We start from the raw sequence: 15801 nt of genomic DNA, 5'->3' as shown, positions 1-15801 counted from the left end.
GAGATGTTCAATCGGGTTCAAGTCCGGGCTCTGGCTGGGCCACTCAAGGACATTCAGAGACTTGTCCTGAAGACACTCCTGCGTTGTCTTGGCTGTGTGCTTAGGGTCATTGTCCTGTTGGAAGGTGAACCTTTGCCCCAGTCTGAGGTCCTGAGCGCTCTGGCCAAAGAGTTCAGGCCAAAGAGTTTCATCAGACCAGAAAATGTGTTTCTCATGGCCTGAGAGTCTTTAGGTGCCTTTTGGCAAACTTCAAGCGGGCTGTCATGTGCATTTTACTGAGGAGAGGCATCCGTCTGGCCACTCTACCATAAAGGCCGGATAAGTGGAATGCGGCAGAGATGGTTGTCCTTCTGGAAGGTTTTCCCATCTCCATAGAGGCACTCTAGAGCTCTGTCAGAGTGACCATCGGGTTCTTTGTCACCTCCCTGACCAAGGCCCTTCTCCCCCGATTGCTCAGTTTGGCCGGGCGGCCAGCTCTAGGAAGAGTCTTGGTGGTTCCAAACTTCTTCCATTTAAGAATAATGGAGGCCACTGTGTTCTTGGGGACCTTCGATGCTGCAGACATTTTTTTGGTTCCCTTCCCCAGATCTGTGGCTCGACACAATCCTGTGTCGAAGCTCTACGGATAATTCCTTCGACCTCATGGCTTGGTTTTTGCTCTGACATGCACTGTCAACTGTGGGACCTTATATTGACAGGTGTGTGCCTTTCCAAATTATGTCCATTCAATTGAATTTACCACAGGTGGACTCTAATCAAGTTGTAGAAACATCTCCAGGATGATCAATGGAAACAGGATGGACCTGAGCTCAATTTCGAGTCTCATAGCGAAGGGTCTGAATACTTATGTAAATAAAGTATTTCTAATATTTACAAATTCTAAAAGCCTTTTTTTTCCTTTGTCACTATGGAGTATTGTGTGTAGATTGCTGAGGGGTTTTTAAAATGTAATCCATTATAGAATAAGACCGTAACGTAACAAAATGTGGAAAAAGTCAAGGGGTCTGAATACTTTCCGAAGGCACTGTACAGCAGATACTTCTGAAATGATCAACTTACTTAATATAACAAGGAAAGAATATAGCAAACCCCAAAATACATACTACTCAGATACCGATGTATTTTCCTCACTCAAAACATGTAGACTAAAATGAATAAGATTACACAAATCAAGTCATAGTTTTACAAAGATAAAATAACAGAGGATGGTCTCTAATGTACATTTTATTTGTATTCGGATTTTAGAATATTAGCATGAAAATCTGTTGCCAATTGGACGGAAACCTAGCTTATGTTTTGAATATGTCCCTGTTTTTCTCCAACTCATCCAGCCTGAGAACATCCTCATGGCAGGCCGACACAGTGACAATATCCGCATCTGTGACTTTGGCAATGCCGTCAAGCTGGAGACCAATGAAGCCCACTACTGCAAATACGGCACTCCGGAATTTGTTGCCCCGGAGATCGTTAACCAAACGCCGGTCTCCAAGGCAACAGACATCTGGTGAGCACCTGGTCGGGGGAGGGGTTCTGGAGACTCGTTTAATCTATTTCCTGATTAATCATGATTTTATCACTCTCTCCCTCTCTCCTTCATCTTGCCCTCTGAAAGTCATTTCTCTCTCTCTGTTCACAGGCCTATTGGGGTTATCACTTACCTATGGTGAGTGGTTAAGGTTCTGGTTGGACTAAGAACATGATAAATGTGTCTGGTCGAGATATTCTTAGAATTCAATACACCTTTTGCATTACATTTCTGTCAATCTTTAATGTAATTTTTCACCACACTCTATAACCTCAGTAAGCAAAACACCAATGCATATCACCTGCATATTGTTTGCATATTGCCACAGGCCTCAATTGACCCAATTAAAATGGATGTGACAGCTAGTAAACAGTCTCAGTAAAAGACTATTAACATAACATATTTCCCTTCTAGCCTGACTGGTGTGTCTCCTTTCGCTGGGGAGAACGACAGATGCACCGTCCTCAACATTAGGAACCAAAATGTGGCTTTTGAGGAGAGTATGTTTGCTGACCTCTGTAGAGAGGCCAAGGGATTCGTCATCAAACTGCTGGTGGCTGACAGACTGTGAGTGTTATTGATGATAATGCCTTGGTATAAATTGATTGTAATGAATTCCTTTATATTAGGAATACAAACAATTTCAACACAAAATAAGAACAGAAAATAAGTGTTTGGGACATAGTGTTTAATTTGTCACCATGTGATGTTTTACTCTCAGGAGGCCTAACGCTACAGAGAGCCTTCGCCACCCCTGGTTCAAGACTTCAATAAAAGACAAGAGCATCAACACAGCGATCCTAAAGCAGGTCTTATCTCGAAGACGTTGGCAGGTAAGGCATTAATTATTTCTGTAAGTAGTACATTGATTAATGCACTTCAATGAATCCCTCTAAGTACCTTCCAAATGACTCCTTTAACACGTCCCTTTTTTCCCTATCTCTCCCAGCGTTCCCTCATCAGCTACAAATCTAAGATGGTGATGCGCTCCATCCCTGAGCTTCTCAACGACTCGTCCAACCACATCTCCATCGCTGTGGCCCGTCACCTCAAAGAGGGCTCGCCCCCACCCTCCTCATCCTCCGACTCAGACGAAGATGTGGACGAACTCCCCTTCATCCCCATGCCTCTGTCTATGGTCTTCTCCGGCTCCAGGGTCTCCCTCAACGAGATACCAGGTGATGAGGACGTCACAGGACCGCCTTCCAGGTCCAATGGGACAGTGGAAGGGGGGTGGTTAACCCGGCACAGGGAACAGCCCATAGAGGAGGTGGTGTCCAAAAAGGAGGCCAAGGAATTAGGAGGAAGCAGAGGAACGAGAAAAAGGGTAACAACCGAGGAAGATGGCGGGTCTTCGGAAGAGGAGAAGACTGCAGTTAAAACGAAGAGAGTCCCCCTGAAGAAGGGCTCGAGTGTGGAGGAGGATGACACTCAGACGAAGTCCCGGAGAGCGACGATGAGGAGGGGCAGTTCAGCTGACTCGGCCCTGCTTCTACACATTGAGCCAGAGGAGGGGGCTGTGGAGGAGGGCAAGGAAGACAGCGGCAAAAAAAGCCTTAAAAAGGCAGTTTCCATGGAGCTACCAAATCGCAGCCCCAGCCCTGGGGCGGCTAAGATGAGCCAGGAGGACTATGCCCTCAAACTGGAGCTGATGAGACAGAGGCTGCTGAGGGGAGGAAACAGCAAAAGCGGCCTGCGAGGTCCCCTGCTGGAGACCCTAGGAATGGATGACGAGAGGCGAACCTCGTCCCTGGACAGAAACTTGAGGAGATCCAGGGTGGGGGCGCCAGAGCGGTCGCTGGCCAGAGCAGCCTCTACCGAAAGTGCAGTGGAGGACACATCCAAAACCAAAATGTTCCAGAAGAGTTCCTCTTTCAGTCAGGGAGACTCGGAGCCCATGCCCCTACACCGGCAGTTTGGAGCCCCCTTAGAGATCCCCACTAGCACATCTAGCCAGAGCACTGAGAGGAGAGACAGTGCTGAAAGGACCCAGGGCATTGAGAGGAACGCACAGGGGAAAGACCTCCAGGAGGCCACTTCCATATCAGCAATTACGGAGCAGACCAGGCTGGATTCCAGACCTTACTCTCATGGGCCCTCCTCCTCCATACAGCCCACCCCAGTCAAAGAGGACCAAGGAGCGAGGGAAGAGAAAGAGCCAGAGGAGAAGAAGAAGAGCAAGTCTGAGGAGACTTCTGAAAAGGATGAAGATATGGAGAGAAGGACCAAAGCACAGGAGAGGGTTGATAGACACGAGTCGAAGAGGGACATTTCCCAGGGCAGGTCTCCTACTGTGTTAGCTCCTGTGATCGTCATAGAGGAGGAGGATACTGAGGAAGATGAACAGAAAGAAAAGCAGGAGATAGAGTTAAAGAAAGAAGAGGTGAAAGCAAAAGGTTGGGATTCTCCAGGGGTTACACCTACAGAAAAAAACTCTGCGTATGCCAACGTGATGCAAACTATTGTAGTACCATCTGGAAAACCTGACAGCAGCCGGAGATCTCAATCTACACCTAGCCCCACATTTCCTGAACACCCTGCCGTCTTCGCCAAGGTGGCCACCGAACGCCCAACAAGCCCAACCATCTCGACTAGCTCGTCTACGGTCCCAGACCGCCCCACCACCCCACGCCAACCTACCACGCCACTCAGAACAGATATCAAGGACATCGACTCGGAGGAGGTCTTTGAATCCAGGTTCAAGAAGCGTGAGTCATCCCTTACCCGTGGGCTCCGGAGACTTACCAGGACCAAATCAGAAGAGAAGTCCCCGACCCTTCCCCGTAAGACAGGCGAGGGTGAGGAGGTATACCGGCCGGGGCGTCTGGGGGCGCCGCTGGAGATGGTGCCCCAAGGATTGCAGGAGAAGTCCAAATCCGTCCAGGACTTGAGGGAGGTGGATAGAGACACAGGGTCCCTGGGCATCATTGGACGGTTCTCCATGCGCACCAAGAGGACACCGTCCATAGATAAAAAGGAGGAGAAGTCAAAGGAGACTGAGCCTGCGGCCAGTAAGCGCAGGGTGTCCTGGGCCATAGGTCGCAGTAAGAGTCTGGACACGACAGAGCTGGACAATATAGAGGTACGGAGAGAGCAGGATTCGAGAGAACGCAAAAAGATGGAGGAGTCGTCTGTCTTCGCCATGCGGCGGAAGTTCGAGAACAAAGTAGCGGGTATCTCAGCCAGTTTGAGGAGCAAGTCAGAGGAAAGGAAGGAAGAGAAAGAGGCCAAGCGACGCATGGAGGAAGAGAAAAGTCGGAAAGATGCAGAAGAAAAGGATTTTAAGAAGGTCAGCGATTCCCCCGTCTTGGCGATGAGGAAGAAGTTTGAGAACAAGGTGGCAGGAATTTCTGGGAAAGTCCGAAGCCAGTCAGAGGATAGGAAAGAGATGGAGGAAGAGAAGCCAGAGGGAAAGAAAACTCCACTGTTTTCCCGTCATCGACATTCCCAGTCCGAGGGAAGAGGTCTTAAAGAGATGGGGATCCCAGAGAATCAGCTAGCCAAACAGACAAACAAAGAATCCAAAGTGTCCAAGGAATCCATTGGGTCTGCATCAAGCCTTCATTCCGAAAAGTCAAAAAGTCAAAAGTCGCTCAGTAAGTAATATTATATTATGCTGGCTAAGATGGCATTGGCAATTTCCATCAAATATCAATCAAATGTATTTATAAAGCCCTTTTTACATCAGTCCTCTTCTGGCTGTGCAGGGTGTAGATTATACAATCTCAGAAAAAAGGATTCCCAAAGGTTTCTTCAGCTGTCCAAATAGGAGAAGCCTTTGAAGAACCCTTTTTGGTTCCAATTAGAACTCTTTTGGGTTTCATGTAAAACCCTCTAGGGAAAGGGTTCTACCTGGAACCCAATAGGGTTCTACCTGGAACCAAAAAGGGTTCTTCAAAGGCTTCTCCTATGGGGACAGCTGAAGAACCCTTTTAGGTTCTAGATAGCATTTTTTTTTTAACTGTAAGAGTACATGGCTATTAAGGCCAGATCCTTCTTCAACATGTTCAAACGTTCAAAGATCACCAGCATGGTCAAATAATAGTGGTTATAGATCAACACATCAGGAGTAAATGTCAGTCAGCTTTTCATAGCCAAGCATTCAGAGGTCGAGACAGCTGGTGGTGGGAGAGAGAGAGGGTCAAAATAGCAGGTCCTGGTTCAGCAGCCCAACCAGGTGGACTGGGGACGGGAACAGCCAGGAGTCATCAGGCCAGGTAGTTCCGAGGCATGGTCCTAGGTCTCAGGTCCTACGGGAGGGGTGAGTGAGTGAGTGAGTGAGTGAGTGAGTGAGTGAGTGAGTGAGTGAGTGAGTGAGTGAGTGAGTGAGTGAGTGAGTGAGTGAGTGAGTGAGTGAGTGAGAGATGGGGGAATTAGAGAGAGCACACCTAAGATCAAAGGGCACCAGATAAGACAGGAGAATTACACCAGATAGGACAGACTGACACTAGTCCCCAGGCACATAGACTATTGCAGCATAGATACTGGAGATATTAGCTCACCTCCTCAGGTTCGTCTGTTTCAGCTGTTTGCCATTATGTCTTGTCCTCCACAGCTCCAGAGACTGACAGGCGGTCGCGGTGGGACAGGTGGGGTCTGGGCAGGAGCAGGAAGGACAAGACCCCCTCTCAGACTGACCTCCACTCAGCCAAAGGTGAGGGGTCATCAGGCAGCCTGCAGTACTCCCGCACTTCCTCTAGTACTGTCTGCTAAATTCGGCAACCAGTTGCCTTTATGTTGAATGTGCATACAGAGTTGGAGTTTGGCAATGAAATAGAATAGCTGCACACTGCTTTTACGTTCTAAGTTCATTCTCAGGGTTCAATATTATTATTAAGCCACACCCTTGTTTTTCCCAGACTTCCCTCCTGTGTTCCACATCAAGCTGAGGGACCACGTCTTATTGGAGGGTGACCCTGTCACTCTTAGCTGCCTCCCGGCTGGCAGTCCCCACCCACAAATCAGCTGGACTAAAGGTAAGAACTCATAGAGCTGACAGACACAACACTCTTTGCAAGAGCGCTGTCTAATAAAGCATTACCGTAGGGACTGCTGCTGAAACGTTGGTTGTTGCCTGTGAAGGGATGATATATTGTCATAACTCATCATAGCTCATACTTACACGGTGCCCTGTGTGAGCACGACTTCCTAAACTTGTGTTGATGTTAGAGATTGCTCATTATTTCCATAAAGTTTCTCATCGAATACTAGATAAACACCTTTTGAAATAGGACTGTAAAATAACACATTACTTTACAGGATGCCACTGTAATTATTATTGTTGATGGGTTTGCTTGTCCACAGATAAGAGACCACTGGAGATGGACGACAGGATAAACCTGATCTCCTGTCCAGACGGCAGGCAGCTCGTTACGATCATGAAGACCAGCAGGAGGGACGCAGGGCTCTATGAGTGTGTGGCCAGTAACCCCTTAGCCAGCATCACCAGCTCCTGCACACTGTCCCTGGCCTGTGAGTAACATGTTATCTACAAGAAAATGTTATTATCAACGATAATCCCGTCATTTAGATTTGTGGAGAAACAGGAAAATACCAATTTTTGAAACCGTTATCTTCATGTGATATTCTATTATCCTGGACCTGTAAAATCTGTTGGATTTGAATTGCATACAAAACCTTTAGTGTAAACACGACATTTACACTGAATCGAGAAAGGGGTGTTTGCCCTTCATTCTAAGCAAAAACATTTACTATTAATCTTTACGACGTGATGAACCTTGAAAGGTTTAGGTAATAGGATTTGTATTCGAGTGTGAATGCAATGCATATTAATGACATGGGCATAAATATTAATGTAGTTTACGGCTGATTAAACGTATGGCTTTTTGCCTTGAATTTACAACCTCTTTATAATCATTCCAAGAGGAGAGTGCTGCTTATTACAAATAGAAAGATGCGCTCCCAGGTTGTAATCCAATGTGTTAGAAACAAATAATCAACTGTCACTCAGACAGTCCATCTTGCTACTACAGATTCTGGATCTTAATTTGACCCAGTTTTTCACAGCAGGAAAAGAATCCTGCCGCAAACAGGAAATGTGAATTATTATGTGGATTAGAATTAATATTATTTCTTTGTAGGGGTTGATACATTTTTCGTTAAGGCAAATAAAGTCTGACATTTTGGAAATTGTGGAAATTAGAAATTACAAACTTTAGAAGTCTTTTTGTTGTTGTTCCTGCAACAACAGGATGATCAAATTATGATTTGGCATCTGTTGGTTCTTGTCCAGACAGCAGGCTATAAATAACAAAATGTTAAATATCCATCAGCAAAGCGACAGAACTAGGTGACTCCAGACACTTGATGGCCTCTCTCTTATTCAGGTGTCAGACTCAATGCGCTACATTTCAGTTCGATTTTCACAGCTTCAAATTTAATTTCTATGGGGACACTGTCTGGGCGTCTGCATTACTAATCCCGTCTGCTGATGCTATCTGTCTCCATTTGTCATCAATCTGTTGGGTGAGAGATTCCCCAGACTGCTCATCTTGTCTGAGGTCTGAGGCCTTGGCTCGATCAGTCTCAGCGGTGGGCAGCTTTCATTAAAATGCATCATCAGATCAGGGTGAAAAGCTATTAGTGGCGTGTATGGTTTGCGTAAAAAAAATGCTAAAAACCCATTTCTCTGTCGTCGGTGGTTTCTCCTCTTTCCATCGGCTATCTCCATCCTCCCCCTCTGTGACACCCCACCCCATCAAAACTCTCCCCTTCCCTAAACCTCCCCCTCTGTGACACCTCACCCCATTCTAACTCTCCCCTTCCCTAAACCTCCCACTCTGTGACACCCCACCCCATTCTAACTCTCCCCTTCCCTAAACCTCCCCCTCTGTGACACCTCACCCCATCAAAACTCTCTCCTTCCCTAAACCTCCCACTCTGTGACACCCCACCCCATTCTAACTCTCCCCTTCCCTAAACCTCCCACTCTGTGACACCTCACCCCATCAAAACTCTCTCCTTCCCTAAACCTCCCACTCTGTGACACCCCACCCCATTCTAACTCTCCCCTTCCCTAAACCTCCCACTCTGTGACACCCCACCCCATTCTAACTCTCCCCTTCCCTAAACCTCCCACTCTGTGACACCCCACCCCATTCTAACTCTCCCCTTCCCTAAACCTCCCACTCTGTGACACCCCACCCCATTCTAACTCTCCCCTTCCCTAAACCTCCCCCTCTGTGACACCTCACCCCATCAAAACTCTCTCCTTCCCTAAACCTCCCACTCTGTGACACCCCACCCCATTCTAACTCTCCCCTTCCCTAAACCTCCCACTCTGTGACACCCCACCCCATTCTAACTCTCCCCTTCCCTAAACCTCCCCCTCTGTGACACCTCACCCCATCAAAACTCTCTCCTTCCCTAAACCTCCCACTCTGTGACACCCCACCCCATTCTAACTCTCCCCTTCCCTAAACCTCCCACTCTGTGACACCTCACCCCATCAAAACTCTCCCCTTCCCTAAACCTCCCACTCTGTGACACCCCACCCCATTCTAACTCTCCCCTTCCCTAAACCTCCCACTCTGTGACACCCCACCCCATTCTAACTCTCCCTTTCCCTAAACCTCCCACTCTGTGACACCCCACCCCATTCTAACTCTCCCCTTCCCTAAACCTCCCACTCTGTGACACCCTAACTCATCAAAATATGCAACAATAAAACTTTTTTTACTCAAACTTCCCCCTCCACCATACCCAACATCTCCCTCTAACTTCCTATTGCTCCTAACCCTTCATCTCCCTCCACCCCACCTTCATCTCCCCTCCACCCCACCTTCATCTCCCCTCCACCTCACCTTCATCTCTCCAACACCCCACCTTCATCTCCCCTCCATCCCACCTTCATCTCCCCTCCACCCCACCTTCCTCTCCACCCTACCTTCCTCTCCCCTCCATCCCACCTTAATCTCCCCTCCACCCCATCTTCATCTCCCCTCCACCTTACCTTCCTCTCCCCTCCACCCCACCTTCATCCTACCCTTCACCCAACCTTCATCCTCCCCTCCCCTCCCCTCCACCCCACCCTCCTCCCCCCTGTCACCCCCTCCAGGTATCCCCAAAAGGCCAGGCACCCCGGAGGTTCCCCAGACGTACAACAACACAGCCCTGGTGCTATGGAAACCAGCCGACACCAAGCCCCCCTGTAGCTACTCTCTGGAGAGGAAGACAGAAGGTGGGTTGACATTCATCTCCTAGCCTGAAGTCCAAACTGATGTCACGATTGACACTGAGATATCAATTTGGACTCCAGGCTAGTCATCTCCATGAACTCAAGCCAAATATTAATTTTTATTTTATTTTACAGCCCTCTTCACCCAAATGTATTATCCTTACTGACGGTTGGATAGGAAACACCTTTGGCTGTCACGTTAAACACTACCATGCAGTGAATAACTCAAACACTGGGCAAATTGTCACAGTACAAACTGGCCACATAGACTACTAATGAGCCCTATTTCATCACGCTTTATAAGTCATTATGGTCTCATAATACGGTGAATCATTGTAGAGCCTACATCGTTAGGATTGTATCAAAGTGGGAATGACATGAATGTTAATATGATTTCAGGACTGATTGAATTGGATGGCTTCATACCTTGTATTACCACACAGTTACTGCCAGGCTGGGCTTTGGATGATTGTTGTTGTCTGTGTTTGTTCATTGGATTGTGCCCCACTATCTCCTCATTACCATGTGAATGTTCTTTTGTTATTCTGTTATTCCTCTGTATCAGTTGTGACTATGACAGATAAGTATGGCTCCACACCACCTTAGTGTACAACTGATATTGTAAACATAACCCTCATCTGTTTCATCATCAACATGAAACACTATCTCCACCTTGTGTGAATTATAAGTACGGCAACAAATGACAGTGGTGTGTAAAGTCAAAGTGACGCATATAATTTGGGTATTTGACCATATTGATATAACATAACGCAATTGGCAATCATATAAATGAAGCATTCTTTTCTTTCTCCTTTCAGGTGACGCTAACTGGCTGATCATAGCGACTGGAGTGGCTGACTGTTACTACAACGTCACAGACCTGCCACCAGGGGGTGCCTTTAGGTTCAGAGTGGCCTGCGTCAACAAGGCTGGACAGGGACCCTACAGCAACACATCGGACAAAGTCAGCCTGGGCTCAACAGGTGCTGAAACACACCTTTTGGACAAGGGGTTAAAATTCTGTAAATTGTGTTAAATTAGATCAAAAGAGGTGGTAAAGAAAGTTCTGCCGTTTTTTCTGTATTGTTTCATATTTGTTTCACAAAATGGTTATGATAATATGATATTGAAGAGAGATGTGTTTGCTTTGCAGTAGGCGTGTCCTCTCCAGCGGTGGCCATTGTGAAGACAATCTCCTCACCTCCCCCCCACCCTGCCCCATCCGCTACCACCTTGGTGACCGTTATCCCAAAGGTCAAACCAGCAGTAATGCAACCTCCTGGTAAAATGGTGTCCACTGTCTCTCCCTCTTCACCCTCCCTTACACAGACCTCTCTAACCTCCCCTGCGCCCTTCCCTGCTCCCACCGCAGCTCTCTCTCCCTCTACACCTGCGGCCCCCTCCAGCCCTGCCATCACAACCCCTCCAACTGAACCCCTGACGGTCACCCCTACCACCCCTCCAACTCTCCCCTCCCCGCCTGTAGTCAAACCTCCTCCCTTCGTCCTCCCCAAACCCCAGAGTCCTGTCAACGTGGTCCCACCCATGACCCAAACCCCACCCATCTCTCCCCCTCTCCCTCTCGTTACACCTCCTTCCACCCCCACCAAGCCCGTCATGGCATCCGTTCCTACCTACGCCCCTGCCGCCGCTGCCCGTATGGCCCCCAGCCCCCTCCCGGCCCCCTCCTTCTCCCCCCAAGTGCTCCAGGTCAGCAGTCTGAGCCCAATAGGGGAGGGGAGGGGCACCCCTGTTCGAGGGACCCCCAGGGACCGCACCACACCTAAGCCGGGTGAGACAGCTCTACGACAGGGAGTCCCACAGAAGCCCTACACCTTCCTGGATGAGAAAGCCAGGTGACTGAGATGTTAGAGATGTGGTCAATATTTCTACAGCTACAGTAGTACACTATTACACTACACAGTATTGCTATTACTACTACTACTACTACTTATATGGTTAATTTCAGTCAGGGAAACTGGCTTCATGTTTAACCACACATTATTTAGTGACTAAACTGCCGTATTGTCTCTGTCTGGCCAGAGGGCGGTTCGGTGTGGTCCGGGAGTGTCGAGAGAACGCCACAGGACACGTCTTCATGGCTAAGATCGTTCCGTACGACCAGGAGACTAAGAAGTCCATCCTGCAGGAGTATGAGATCCTCAAGTCTCTCCACCACGACAAGGTCATGACCCTCCACGAGGCCTACGTCACCCCACGTTACCTGGTACTGGTGGCTGAGTACTGCACTGGGAAGGAGCTGCTCCACAGCCTTATAGACAGGTGTGTGGAGCATGATGCTCACACACACACACATACATGTACACACACACACACTCACACATACACAGACTTGCACAGTGAGCTCAGCTGTGCTCTATAACACATCCGTGGAATAAATCTATTTCCCTGCTAAGGTTCCGTTACTCGGAGGATGACGTGGTGTGTTACCTGGTTCAGATCCTTCAGGGTCTGGAGTACCTCCACAACAGACGCATCCTCCACCTGGACATCAAGCCTGACAACGTCATGGTCACCAACCTCAATGTCATCAAGATCGTAGACTTTGGCAGCGCGCAGAACTTCAACCCTCTCTCCCTCAAACAGTACAACAGCGGCCTGGGCACACTAGAGTATATGTGTGAGTTGGTAACACTTTATTGAATTTACCACTGGTATCTGGAACTGGTACACGCCAAGTACTTCTTGGGTAATAAGCTGTTATCATCACCTTGATCACTACTTTCCTCTGAACTCTCTCTCTGCTCCTTCTATGCTGGTGTGAAAAGCTCCGGAGATGGTGAAAGGTGATGTGGTCGGCCCTCCAGCTGACATCTGGAGCCTGGGGGTTCTAACCTACGTCATGTAAATATACAAATATACAACAAGTCTGTGAAGTTGTGCGATTTATTTTTATTCTCTCAGAACTCTCATTGTCTATGACACCTTTGTTCAGGCTTAGCGGTAGGCTGCCCTTTCAGGACAAAGACCCACACCAGACTGAGACCAAAATCCAGATTGCCAAGTTTGACCCGACCAAGTTCTACCCCAACGTGTCCCAAAGTGCCTCGATGTTCCTCAAGAAGATGCTGAGTAGCTATGCCTGGTGAGTGCTTCAAAGAGTAGCTACATCATTATCTTATTTAACAAACCAGGAGTGGAGGGATGATCCAGGATCAGTTTAGCCTTTTAGATCATAATGAATAAGATTACCGTAATTTCCGGACTATTAAGCGCACCTGAATATAAGCCGCACCCACTGAATTAAAAAAACAAACATATTTTGAACATAAATAAGCCGCACATGTCTATAAGCCGCAAGTGCCTACCGGTACATTGAAACAAATTAACTTTACACAGGCTTTAACGAAACACGGCTTGTAACAAAAATAAATAGGCTTTAACGAAACACGGCTTGTAACAAAAATAAATAGGCTTTAACGAAACAAGGCTTGTAACAAAAATAAATAGGCTTTAACGAAACACGGCTTGTAACAAAAATAAATAGGCTTTAACGAAACAAGGCTTGTAACAAAAATAAATAGGCTTTAACGAAACACGGCTTGTAACAAAAAATAAAAAATTAGCAGTAAGCTTTAGTTGTCTTTTTGCACTGAGTCAATTCCTCAAGCTGCTGTTTCCAACGTCTTATCATCGACTCATTAAGACCAAGCTCCCGTGCAGCAGCTCTATTTCCTTTTCCAACAGCCAGATCAATCGCCTTCAACTTGAAAGCTGCATCATATGCATTTCTCCATGTCTTTGCCATGATGAGGGTGACAAAATGACTACCGTAATCAGAATGATGGGAAGTTTGAGAGCGCTCGATTTAATCTAAACAGTAAACAAAAAAATTGTTTGACCTTAACCCGTTCGGCAATTTCATTGGTCTAATGAAAGCTTCATGCCGCCAAAAAACTGAGCACGCCACAGAATGTGTTTTTTTTTGGGAAAAAAAATTGAAAGAGGGAAAAATCCATATATTAGCCGCGTCATTGTTTAAGCCGCGAGGTTCAAAGCCTGGGAAAAAAGTTGCGGCTTATAGTCCGGAATTTACGGTACATGGAAAGTGGGGTCATAGCCTCCCGAGTGGCGCAGTGGTCTAAGGCACTGCATCGCAGTGCTAGCTGTGCCACTAGAGATCCCGGTTTGAGTCCAGGCTCTGTTGCAGCCGGCCGCGACCGGGAGACCCATGGGGTGGCGTACAACTGGCCCAGCGTCGTCTGGGTTAGGGGAGGGTTTCGCTGGCAGGGATGTCCTAGTCCCATCGCGCTCTAGCGACTCCTGTGGCGGGGCGGGCACAATGCACGCTGACACGGTTGCCAGGTGTACGGTGTTTCCTCCGACACAATGGTGCAGCTGGCTTCCGGATTAAGTGGGCATTGTGTCAAGAAGCAGTACGGCTTGGCTGGGTTGTGTTTCAGAGGACACATGGTTCTTGACCTTCGCCTCTCCCGAGTCCATACCACGAAAAAGGGGTAAAAGTACAAAAAAAAGTGGGGTCATGATACTAGATCAGTGCAGGACTCCTGTGTTCTGATCCTTGATTGGACAATGTGTTTTATTGCAACGCAGGGCCCGTCCGAGCACCAAGGACTGTTTCACCCACGCATGGCTGCAGGACTCGTACCTGATGAAGCTGAGGAGACAGACGCTCACCTTCACCACCACCAAGCTGAAGGAGTTCCTGGGGGAGCACCATCGACGTCGCACCGAGGTCGCCACCAAACACAGGGTCCTCCTACGCTCCTACTCCAGCTCAGCTTCTTCAACCACATCGACCACACCAAATCTACCTAAGTGAAGGCATATGACTTATGTCAGTGTTAACTAGCCACCAGAGGGTGGAGGTATGGGGGATGTGTGGTGCACAACAGTGGGCTCCATGATAGAAGTTATAGGAGTGGAGACTAGAGCCATGAGCATTGCACCAGCCCACAGACTGCATGGAGTCTCTTTCTACTGAGACCTAACAGAATGAATCTCGGACAGTTCATCAACTGAGATTTTAATCCAGTTGTTGGATTGTTGGATACCACAGTTTCAAAATATTGAGTTATCGTTTGTTTTTGGACCTGGCACGATTTGGTTCTGTTTCAGGTCTACTGTCTGCTAGTACTACTCCGAGCTTGCTATCGCAATGTGTGTAGAACTTTGAAATATATAAAACAGGACATTTGGTTTGGAAAATTCATTCAATACAATTAACCTGGAACACACATATTTGTCAGTTTGATTTTAGAGCACAGCCTTATTTCTGCATCCTGATATTTGGTGGTGATTATGTGAATGTACCATCATTTATGCTGCTAATTTATGTTGCATTTATTTACACATTTCAAAAACGCAAAACCAAAAATAAAAACGTTTTTGTTCATGAAATTCTATGTGACCTGTTTACCTTTTTCATGTTAATTTATTTGCATGTGTGCTTTTTTTTCTTCTTTTGAGTGATTTTCTAAATACAATGAAAACAGTGCAAAAATATTGCTCACCATTGTGATTATACTGTTCATAGATACAGATAATAAACCTGTGAATATAGTAGAGTATCTTTAGTAGTCAGTGACGCAACCAGACGTCCTGTGGTTGATGCTCATGTTGAACAATAGTGCAACTTCATTGATGAAAACGGTCAGACTTTGATTATGTAGATTCTATAGTCTTCTATTGGATTTGTCACACCTCATCAACGTCATCACTGCGCCAATGGCTGGACTAGAATTCTACAGTATGTTCTGTTGATTGGACAGGTTGCTCTTAGCTTAACCAGCAGTCAGTTAGTGAGTCAATTTTGCCTAAAATGGGTCAATTTACAAACTTTATCATGTAAATGTGTTGTCCATGTAAATGGCTTACTTACAGATGCCGCGCAATATGTGTTCTGTTAATTTATTGAACTATTCATATCATACAATTTGGGGGCACTTTTGTCTACCATTAGGCCTACTGTACAAAATGGACATAGGTGCCATGAAGAAAAAATATACATAAAGTCATTTTTGGTACACAGAGACTTTCATCATACATACAGTATTTCTTTTTTGTATGAATTTGGATGGTTGAATATTTGTAAATG

The 15801-nt window shown here is 47.0% G+C and overlaps 1 protein-coding gene across 4 annotated transcripts in view; it reads left to right on the top strand.

Annotated features, from left to right (window-relative positions):
- The window catches only part of LOC106592612 (striated muscle preferentially expressed protein kinase), a 57013-nt gene extending 41909 nt beyond the window's left edge, over nt 1-15104 (top strand). For all 4 annotated transcript variants that reach the window (XM_045697861.2, XM_082962969.1, XM_082962971.1 and 1 more), the window contains 16 exons: nt 1332-1504; nt 1637-1663; nt 1940-2092; nt 2247-2358; nt 2475-5121; nt 6081-6179; nt 6385-6501; nt 6830-6997; nt 9603-9725; nt 10541-10705; nt 10876-11578; nt 11766-12005; nt 12140-12363; nt 12512-12587; nt 12679-12828; nt 14298-15104. In XM_045697861.2, coding sequence (XP_045553817.1) covers nt 1332-1504; nt 1637-1663; nt 1940-2092; nt 2247-2358; nt 2475-5121; nt 6081-6179; nt 6385-6501; nt 6830-6997; nt 9603-9725; nt 10541-10705; nt 10876-11578; nt 11766-12005; nt 12140-12363; nt 12512-12587; nt 12679-12828; nt 14298-14526 — 5406 coding nt within the window. In that variant the 3' untranslated portion in view covers nt 14527-15104. The remainder of the gene's footprint in view (nt 1-1331; nt 1505-1636; nt 1664-1939; nt 2093-2246; nt 2359-2474; nt 5122-6080; nt 6180-6384; nt 6502-6829; nt 6998-9602; nt 9726-10540; nt 10706-10875; nt 11579-11765; nt 12006-12139; nt 12364-12511; nt 12588-12678; nt 12829-14297) is intronic.
- The last annotated feature ends 697 nt before the right edge of the window (nt 15105-15801 follow it).

The sequence above is a fragment of the Salmo salar genome, chromosome 16, assembly GCF_965601325.2.
Source record: "Salmo salar chromosome 16, fSalSal1, whole genome shotgun sequence".
Lineage (NCBI taxonomy): Eukaryota > Metazoa > Chordata > Actinopteri > Salmoniformes > Salmonidae > Salmo > Salmo salar.
The sequence above is the reverse complement of the archived record's forward strand: the minus strand, read 5'-3'. Positions and strand labels throughout refer to the sequence as shown.